A 9,950-nucleotide genomic window follows, 5' to 3' on the forward strand; every position below is an offset into this window, starting at 1 on the left:
CGGAGGGGAACACTGAGTAAACCTGAAAGTTTAAAATTGTCTCTGGAGTGATTATTCAAAACAGACTGACTTCCTGAGCTGACAGTTTTTAATCGCACAAACACAGGTGCCTCTCAATAAATCAGAATATTATGGAAAGGTGGATTTATTGGAGTAATCAAATTCAAAATGTGAAACTCATATAAATTCGTTTTCACACAATAAGATATTTTAAACGTTAATTTTGATTATTACAGAAAATGAAAACCTCAAATTCAAATTCTCAGTAAGATTGCAAGATATTTAGGACTTAACTCTCAAAGGCTTCACAATCATGGTGCTTGTCAAAAAGTGCATTTACTATGCAGTACATGGGAACACTTTTCATTAGACTAACATGTCTGTATTAATAATAATCCATACTTTTGTGAAATTCACATTTTCTGAAAAACTGTATTTGATTTTTATTATCTATCAGCCATTAAAAAACAAAATTAACGGAGATAAAGACTCTGTAATGAGTCAATATAACATGTGTTTCCCTTTTTGGAGTAAAATAAATTAACTTTTTGATGATATACACATTGAGACAGACTTATCTCTTTGTTACAGACCATTTATTTGTCCATAACTTGTATTCAGAGTTTGTAGCAGAGAAAACAAAATAATCATTGCTTATCTGAATCAGCTACCATTGGTACTGCAGCAGGGGTCATTAAACACAAAGTTGAATATCCAGAAATACAATTTAAGATTAATTGGTTTTTTTTTATTATTTTCTTTGTTGTAACATATTAAATGCAATCAGTTTATTATCACTGTTAAAATTAGATTAAAACATGAAGCATGTACAAAAAGTCTCATAATAATCTGAATCAAAGGGGAGGGACACTCCAAGCACAACTTGTTTTTTGTCATATTGTGGGTACTGAAGTTTCAGGCTGAAATGAAGATAAGCCCAGACTCTGTTGCGTATTGTGAGGACGTTGGTAGGTAGTGATGTTTGTTTCAGTTTCCTCAGAAAGTGTAATCTCTGCTGTGCGTTTTTCTACCAGGTGACGGCATCAAAGATCTACCACATGGTTGCTGACGCTAAGTGGCGAGAAGTGCTTCCTTTCTACTGTTGCCTTATACTTGATCTCATAGAGGGATTGTTGCAGAGTGAATGTGCAATCATCCAGGATTAGATACATTTTCAACCAACTGCCATTATGCAATTAGTTGAACTTGATTGGACTGCTTTATCATTTGATTTGGACTGTAAGTAATTCAGGTCTCTAACTATCTGACTGCATTGTATTAGTATGGACTGGACTTATTTGATTTAATTAGCAGAAAATCAAATCTACATATAACTAATCCATCTGTCTCTATAATTAGATATGATTTGGACCAACTCCAGATGCCTTCAGATGAGTTTTTTTTTTTTTTTTTTTTTGTAAATTGGCTCGATATTATGAACTGCATTGAAAAGCCAAAGTTACTTGAATAGTTTTTGAGACATTTTGGAGCATTATTCTTGTTCAGTTGGGCTTTAGCAATATTTGATTTGCTCAACCACAGTTTGGGTTTTCAGATCTCTACTGGTGATTTATTTTGACCATTGGATGAAAAATGCTCTCTGATCTGAATAATGGTACAGATTACAGATTTTAATGCGTGAAGGCAAACAACAGAATATTCTGAGCAAGGAAAAAAGACAAGTGATTTATATTCAAACATAACATCTTAGAGAGTTTTTGACATCTATTTGACCACAGAAAGACATTTTCACTTCTCCAATATATAGGGATGTAAAGCCAAAATAACTTTACTGATGTTCTACCACTTCCTGCAAATTACCCATAGAAGTGAATTGCACTAAAACCCATTAAATTACACCACTTTCTTCCCTCAAGCCATTGAACTGATGTGTAAGTTTTTATGTTTCGCTTTAATTCATTCTAAAACAAGTTGGAACTTGGCAACAAATAACAGGAGCAGTAATAAAACCCTTTTAGGTATAACCAGCAAACATAATTAAATCAAAAAGGTTGTAATCTGAAGAACACACCAGCCATGAAAGAAATACAAGGACTTATAATGCAAACAACTGTGCATGACTTTATATAATAACCTGGAACATCCACTGTAATTATGCATTTCCAAAGTGTTAATAAACCACTTACTATTTTCTGACTGGTTTCTGCATGTGTGTCAAAGCAAACATGGACATGGTAAGTGGCCTTCAACCCTGATTAAATTACATCATTTCAGTAATCAATAATCAGGTCAAAACCTCTAAACTATTGTGAGAAACTTGTTGAAAAATACCCCAAATTTGACTCAAGCCATAAGGAATAAAAGCCAGTTCTGTCAAATGTTAAGGAACTTGATTCAAACTTTTTGTCATGTTGTGTGGAAGTTGATGTGGACCCACAGGCACAAACGTCAAATGGATGGTGAAGGTTTAATGAAAATAATTCTGAAAAAACAAATTTACAAGCAGCCGGGAAATTACAAAAGCAAGAACCAAACTGGAACCAGCAACACGAGGAGCATAACGGCGGGTAAACAGGAATGGTTGGGATTTAAAAGGAGGAACCAGCAAAGAGTGCAAGCAGGAAAAGGGTTTAAACACTGAGATGATGAACACTGGAAAAACAAAGACCTGAGCTGATGAGCTAAGGGGGTTATGGGTGTGAGGGGAGCGAGAAAGAAAAAGGAAGTGACAAATGGGAGCCAGGGAAAGCACACTGGGGACCAGAAAATGAATTTAACACTAAAGAATGACTAACATGATAAAACTATCTAAGAAAGGATAGACACAACAAATTCACCTAATAAATTAAAATCACTAACAAAGGACTGAACCAAATTAAAACAGAAAAACGGGTCATCTAATGAACGAAAAGGAACCAAGGAATACAGAAATGAGTAAAACCCAAAACTAACAACCCAAAATCCTAACAACTTCAAAGTTTAAGAGGCAAAAATATACTTATTATTCTCATATTTACAAAACAGAAATAGAGTCACTTATGACAAAATTTTTGCTACACAACGAAAGTTTATCCTGATTTTATATGAGACAGTAAGAAACAATATTAGTTCTCATGTTCCAATTTCTTGGATATAACTGTGGGTCTCTGGTTTCAATTTATTGCAACAAGTTTTGAAGAAGAGGTTCAGCAAATCAAGGAAAGAGCTTCCCATTTGTCTTTTACATGTATGAGCTTTTTACACTCGTTATAATTCAGCAATAATATTCATTAATTTAAATGTGATGTTTCTATTTTCAGCGCAATGGTGCGACCTGCAGGTCAAATGGTATACAACACCAGTTGCTGACTTCAATACTAAACCTATATATAAATGTATAGGACGAGAAAGTCTCTGTATCCCTTTATATCTGGCAATCTACACAACATAGTAGAGGCAGCATCTTGCTGTTCAAAGTGGCTGGGAAGATGGATGCAGGTAATACAGGATTTTCTTAAAGGATAATGTGTTAGATTTAGTAAAACTAATTAAATATGACTGAGGTTCACTTATTTTCATGTAAGACAATATGCCAAAAAAATTAGTGACATTAATTGAAGCAAAGTATTAACTAACATTACACATGTATGCAACACTTTTTAGACCTTTCTCTTTGTAACAATATGTTTTTTTTTTCCTTTTATTTCACTATGATGAACAACGTTTTGTTGGCCTATAAGACTAAATCTGTCTGTGGTTTCTGTATGATTGGTAGATTCCCTTTTCTTATCTTTACAAGTCAAAATTCAAACAAAAGCAAGTTAGTGATTGGATGTCGATCGACATGTGACACATATTGTTAACTTATTACCTGGAAGAGTCAACTTCTCCACACCTAGGTGACACAGGAGTTCACCGTGAAGGTTAGGCAGGCTCCTGTTCCTCGTCGAAGAGCATCTGTTTCAAGTTTCTACAGTCGGTGAATGTTTTAGTCTTCAACTTAAAAAATGACAACGGGAAGGCATTTCGGATGGCAAAAACAAATTCTTCTACTAGCAGGTAGGCTCTATGTTTCTGTTCATTTTTATTTTTTGTTAAACAGCCCCTGCCACACCTTTATGGTAGTATCACTGTTGTTAATCAGTAACTATTCCATTGCTGTGCTACTTAAAGCAGGATAATGTTTTACTAGAAAGAGATCAGTTGGTTAAAATAATATTTCAAATGAATATCAAGATTTCACTCCCCCTAAGTATATTGAAATAAAAAGTTACTGACATAGAGGGGTTATTGTTCATGTGTTGTCATGTTTATCTTTTTGTTTTGCAGTTTTGCCCTGCTGTTGGAGTGTGGAAGTGTCTATCAAAGAAAAGGAATACAGGGTGGCAAAAGGAGATGATATTACACTGATCTGTTCCTTCATCCCTGCTAACCCTATAAAAAATAACTTTGTCCTGGCATGGGACGTTGTGGGAATCCCATCGGTAAGATGTGCAAGATCTAGGGCGTGCTGTGGTGGCGTAGGGGATAGTGCGACCCACGTTTGGAGGCCTTGAGTCCTCGTCGCGGGTTCGATTCCCGGACCCAGCGACATTTGCTGCATGTCTTACCCCTTCTTCCCCTTTCCTGTCAGCCTACTTTCATTTAAGGGACACTAGAGCCCACAAAAAGTTACCCTGGCGGGGTAAAAAGAAAAAAAAGATGTACCAGATCTAAAGCAGAGATGTTTTCTGGATTGTTTCTAGTATGTTGGTGCTAAATCGCAGGTTTATGATACAGTGAAAGGGTCTAATCTAAATCAATTCACTTTGGAAACTGTGGGATCAGTTGATCACTCGGTTGATATTATCAATTGAAAAACTTTGGAGAAGTTTTAAAGTTCTCCAAATAACTTAATTTGTTCGCATTTTATCATGTTACAACCATCAAATTTTAATGTATTTTGTTGTGATTTTCTCTGACCAACACAAAGAAGTCCATACTTCTGAGGCTAAAGGAAATGAACACGTTTGTGACATTCATTTGCCTTAAGAATTTCAATTAAACATAGTGTCTATGCAATGAAATAAATCTGATTCATGCCTTTATTGGATGTGATGAGGTGGTGACCTTTGTCCAGTGGATGATGAATGGGTGAATGAGTCAGAACTGCTTTACGCACAAAACTGCAGTCCTGCTTAAACGGGTCAGAAAAAGAAAATACCCCTGTAAGCATTAATTGAACACATTTTGTTTTCTAATACTTAGTAAATTGTCTTTGATAAGAGCACATAAAGTATTTTAAACTGAGGAAATGTGAAAGGTTAGAATAAATATTAGAAATTATGCAACAGCTATCACTATGATGGATCTGTATTGTCATGAAGGATTGTAGCGACTTCTGGATTATCCTTTTCTATCAAATCTGCATTTTCCTCCTCCAGAAAGCAGTGGCCTCCTTCTTTTTGAACAGTCCTGTCGACATCGCTCCAGCATATGAAGGAAGAGCCACCCTGGAGGTTGATATTGACAGGGGATTAGCGACGCTTCACTTAAAAAAGTTGACCATGGAAGACAGCCGCCATTATCAGTGCAGCGTCAGAATCCCCAATGATGACGAGGGAAAACCGATCGCCTCTACTTCTGTTTTAGTTCTAGGTGAGATTTAACACAAGGGTGAGCTTTATGTTCTTGATCGTCTGTCTGTCTACATTTATTGATAAATACATATTGTATATAAATATTTAGTTAAACTCCTAAACTCAAATGGAGAAGAAGGGATATTGAAGTGGTAGGGACACACTTAAAGAGGTTCGTTGACAATATTACCCTTTTTTTATTTCAAACAGTAAGATCTTTACGGTAAACAGATATTTCTACTTCAGTAAATGAAAGATTAGCTCATTTACAAGGGGATTATTATCTTCTATTTTTCTTTTCACTGTATTCAGTATTTATGAGTTTGTGTTTTGTTTGTTCTGCTGTGATCTGTCATTTACTCTAGATGTCGTCAGAGTAAACGACATCTACTCAAGATTTCTTTTTACCCTATTCTGTCTTCACCCGCCATACTCTTGCTATTTTGTGTAGAGACATACTTTGCAAAAATAGTCATACTGTATTGCTTTATCTTTCTCAAATATGTTTACATTACAACCATGTACTTTAATGTATTCTAATAGGATTACATGTTGCAGTCTAACACAGATCAGCACGTAAATGTAAAGTGGAAGGAAACGATTTATTGTTGTAAAAATCTGCAGCGTTATGCACTGGAGATGATTTTCTTCATCAGGAAAAGGAAAAGGATGATAGCTGATGGGTAGTTGAATGGAGATAAACACTGTCCAGTACTAGAGAAAAACCTTTCATAAGCTGCAAAAGCCTATAGTTCTTCTGGCAGATGTGACGCCACACTTTTCAAATCTCTAATTGTAAATAAATGTTGAAAACCACCTATTTTGATTGTTGCACTTCACAATTATGTAATACATTGTGTGGTTTTCCCCTTAGTTAAACTCTAATGTGCTACATAAAATGTTGCAAAGAACATGTAAACTAAACTCTTTTGTAAATTGCTCAAGTTGTTTTTTTACATAGTTGGAAAATAGAATAAGGGGTGTCCTTTACAGATTGACTGTATTTACATCAGAGATGGAAAAACAGACACTATATTGCAGTTTATGTTTAAATCCAATACATTTTCCATTTCAGAGCCTCCCTCTAAACCAGTCTGCACACTTCAGGGACAAGCACAGTATTTCACTGACATCACGCTCACCTGCAAGTCTGAGGAGGGTTCCCCAGCTCCGGTCTATACCTGGACGAGCTACAGTATTGAAAACATTCCCAGACAATTTCCCCTGAAGACAACACAGGGTATGCATTAAAACCAACCATGTTTTAAAGAAACATGTTTATGATCCAGGCTGGTGTGTATGTTGCCCATATTCTGATTAACAAGCATGATGTTGTTGCAGAGGATGGAGTTCTGTCTCTCTTCAATATTACAAAGGAGACCTCTGGCTTCTTTATCTGTCTTTCAAAAAATGACATTGGTTCTGCAAGCTGCAACTTTACCTTAGCTGTAATGCCTCGTAAGTATTTTCAAACATTTCAAGCCAACAACTTGTGTGAATGCCAGATCAGTTTCCATCATGTGCTAGAGTGATGAGAGCAAGCCAGTGAAGATGAAGAAAAGCAGTTTCAGGATATTTTACAGATAAAAGTCTGAAACGTCTGGTGTATATTTGATTTAGTTCCCTTTTACTTCGAGAGCCCTGAATAAAATATAACGTAACCAACACTTTGTACTTTTCTATAGCATAAAATCCCAATAAAATACATACATACAAAAGGTGAAAATGTTTTAGGTGTACTCTGCTTTTTCAAGTCATTGTATTCCTTCAATTTTGCTTTGTGTGGTAGAAAAGTACACAAAACAGTTATCTGGCATTAAAAGTCATTGTTTTAGCAACACATTTTGAATAATTTAATTAGGTTGAAAAGGAAACTGTTGACATCTAAATAAAATTTTATATAATCTTTTAGGAAAACAAATGAAATTACTATGTTTATTCAGAAAGAATCTCAAAACACAATTTTGTTTCAAAAATCCCAGTCAGAATGTCTAGTTTTTTTCACAACAATAAAATTGTAGACCGACATAAATTGGTGAATATCCACACTTAATTACAATAACATTTATATTACTACATTAAAGATTGGTATCATTTACTTAAACTGCTTGATTCAGTTTCTCTTATTGTATCCATCTGTCTTTTTTTGTCAAAACAGTTCAAAGATGGAGTAATGTCTTTTCTGATTTATTCTCTTAGCCAGTATGAGCTTTGCATCCACTGGAATTATAATTGGAGCAGTTGCTGCTGGTCTTCTGGTTCTGGGGATTCTCATTTTCTGTTGCTGCAAAAGAAAGAGTAAAAACGAGGCTGATGACGAGGGGTATGCAAGCATTTGTTAATCAAATTAGCAAATCAACAAATGTGTAACTTTTAGAGTTTTCTGTGTCAAAGTCATGTAACCATTTAGAACTTCTTTGTTGTTTGTCTGCGTTTTAGTCCCCATGGAGATAAGGTGTATTATGACAAAGAAGGTCCTGAAGTGGGAGAGCCATACATGGATGACAAGTCAAACACTGAAAAGATGAAGCCTAATCAGAAAGAAGACAAAGATATTGCTCCTCAAAGCAATTACACCACAGGTGGAGCAGGAAAGACATTTGATGATGACCAGCACAGTTATAGAAGTGGTTTAGAGAGGCCCGACGGAAAGGGTAGTGATATAGATTCCCAGCGTTACCAAGGAGATCGGAAAGATTATTATCGTGGAAGCCGGGATCACCTGGACGATCAACGTGATTACAGCGGAAGCCGAGATCGTGACGATCAACGCAATCGGTATGGAAGTCGGGATCGACTTGATGACCAGCGAGATCGCCATGGCAGTAGAGATCGTCTTGATGACCAAAGAGATCGCTACGGAAGTCGGGATCGTCTTGACGACCAAAGAGATCGCTACGGAAGTCGGGATCGTCTTGACGACCAAAGAGATCGCTACGGAAGTCGGGATCGTCTAGATGATCAGCGAGATCGCCGTGGCAGTAGAGATCGACTTGACGATCACCGTGATCAAGACTTGTACCACGGTAGTCGCGATCGCATTGATCACAGAGATGAGTAATATAAAAATGTATATGTTTAATGTTGACTTACTGAGTACTCTTTACAAAAGAGTACTCAGTAAGTCTCAGTCATTGTGTTCTTGGGCAAGACGCTTCACCTTCTTTGCCTGCTGCTGGTGGTCTGAGGGCCTGGTGGCACAGAACTGGCTTCTGTCAGTCTACCCCAGAGCAGCGGTGGCTACAATGTAGCTCATCACCATCTCTGTATGAATGACTGAATGTAGAGTAAAGCACTTTGGAGTCCTCTGACTTGATAAAGCGCTATACAAGTACAGGCCATTACCCTTTGACCCTTTGAGCTTATGACATAAAGAAAGGTACTATCCATGAATGCCTAATGTCTTAAATGGAATTTTTTTACATTTAAGACTCAGCAATAATTTAGTTTAAAATAATTAATGTTTGTGATCCAGACGTACTGAACTCCCCTGCATGAAAATCACAACTTAAAGCTGGTTATTCTTGGTGGCCTGTCTTTCTATAGTTAAATGCCAATTAGGGCAAAGTAAATATACTGTGGATGAATTCACTGTTTAGAATAGTTTTGTATACTAAAATTGTGCACTAAATACAGAAACTAATCATACAAGTGTACAATTCGTGTCATTATCCACCAGTCTGTGGCAGCCACTGAAAGGAAGAGTGAATAATTTGTTTAATTGTGGCACCTAATCCTCAGTGGGAGCCAGAGTGGCTTGTAAAAATTTCCACATCCTGAGAAAATTACAACTTTTTGTGATGTGAAATTTGATTGTTTTTCAGTTCAATTATACAGGATATGTCACATTAGATGTGGAAAAGGTTTTGAAGTGATTTGCAATGCTGTCAGTCTTGTATTTCAACAAGGGTGTATATACACTGCTCAAAAAAATAAAGGGAACACTTAAACAACACAATATAGCTCCAAGTAAATCAAACTTCTGTGAAATCAAACTGTCCACTTAGGAAGCAACACTGATTGACAATCAATTTCACCTGCTGTTGTGCAAATGGAACTTTGTACAGAACAAAGTATTCAATGAGAATATTTCTTTCATTCAGATCTAGGATGTGTTATTTGAGTGTTCCCTTTATTTTTTTGAGCAGTATATTTTGGGTTCCAGCTGCAAGATGTAGTAAGGAGAAATGCAATGCTCAAAGCTGCTGTGTTGAAAGCTGAAAATATTGGCGAGCTTAGGGACTCCAAAAACTGTGATCATTACATGACTGGTTCAATGCATCTCTAAAACTTCACCAGGTCTGCAGTGGTCAGTATCCGTCAAAAGTGTAGAGGAGTGGGGAGCTTCTTCAGCTCAAATTGTTAAAGACATTAATTGTTGTTCTTATTGGA

At 36.3% G+C, this 9,950-nt stretch overlaps 1 protein-coding gene across 1 annotated transcript; it reads left to right on the forward strand.

Moving 5' to 3' along the window:
* The first annotated feature begins 3,825 nt into the window (after nucleotides 1-3,825).
* Nucleotides 3,826-9,547, forward strand: gpa33 (glycoprotein A33). Its single transcript, XM_023336426.1, has 7 exons — nucleotides 3,826-3,999; nucleotides 4,270-4,424; nucleotides 5,364-5,577; nucleotides 6,634-6,798; nucleotides 6,900-7,016; nucleotides 7,758-7,881; nucleotides 7,998-9,547. The coding sequence occupies exons 1-7, from the start codon at nucleotides 3,948-3,950 to the stop codon at nucleotides 8,617-8,619; spliced, it is 1,449 nt and encodes a 482-aa protein (XP_023192194.1). The 5' UTR covers nucleotides 3,826-3,947; the 3' UTR covers nucleotides 8,620-9,547.
* Nucleotides 9,548-9,950: the final 403 nt, after the last annotated feature.

This window comes from Xiphophorus maculatus, chromosome 7, assembly GCF_002775205.1.
Source record: "Xiphophorus maculatus strain JP 163 A chromosome 7, X_maculatus-5.0-male, whole genome shotgun sequence".
Taxonomy (NCBI): domain Eukaryota; kingdom Metazoa; phylum Chordata; class Actinopteri; order Cyprinodontiformes; family Poeciliidae; genus Xiphophorus; species Xiphophorus maculatus.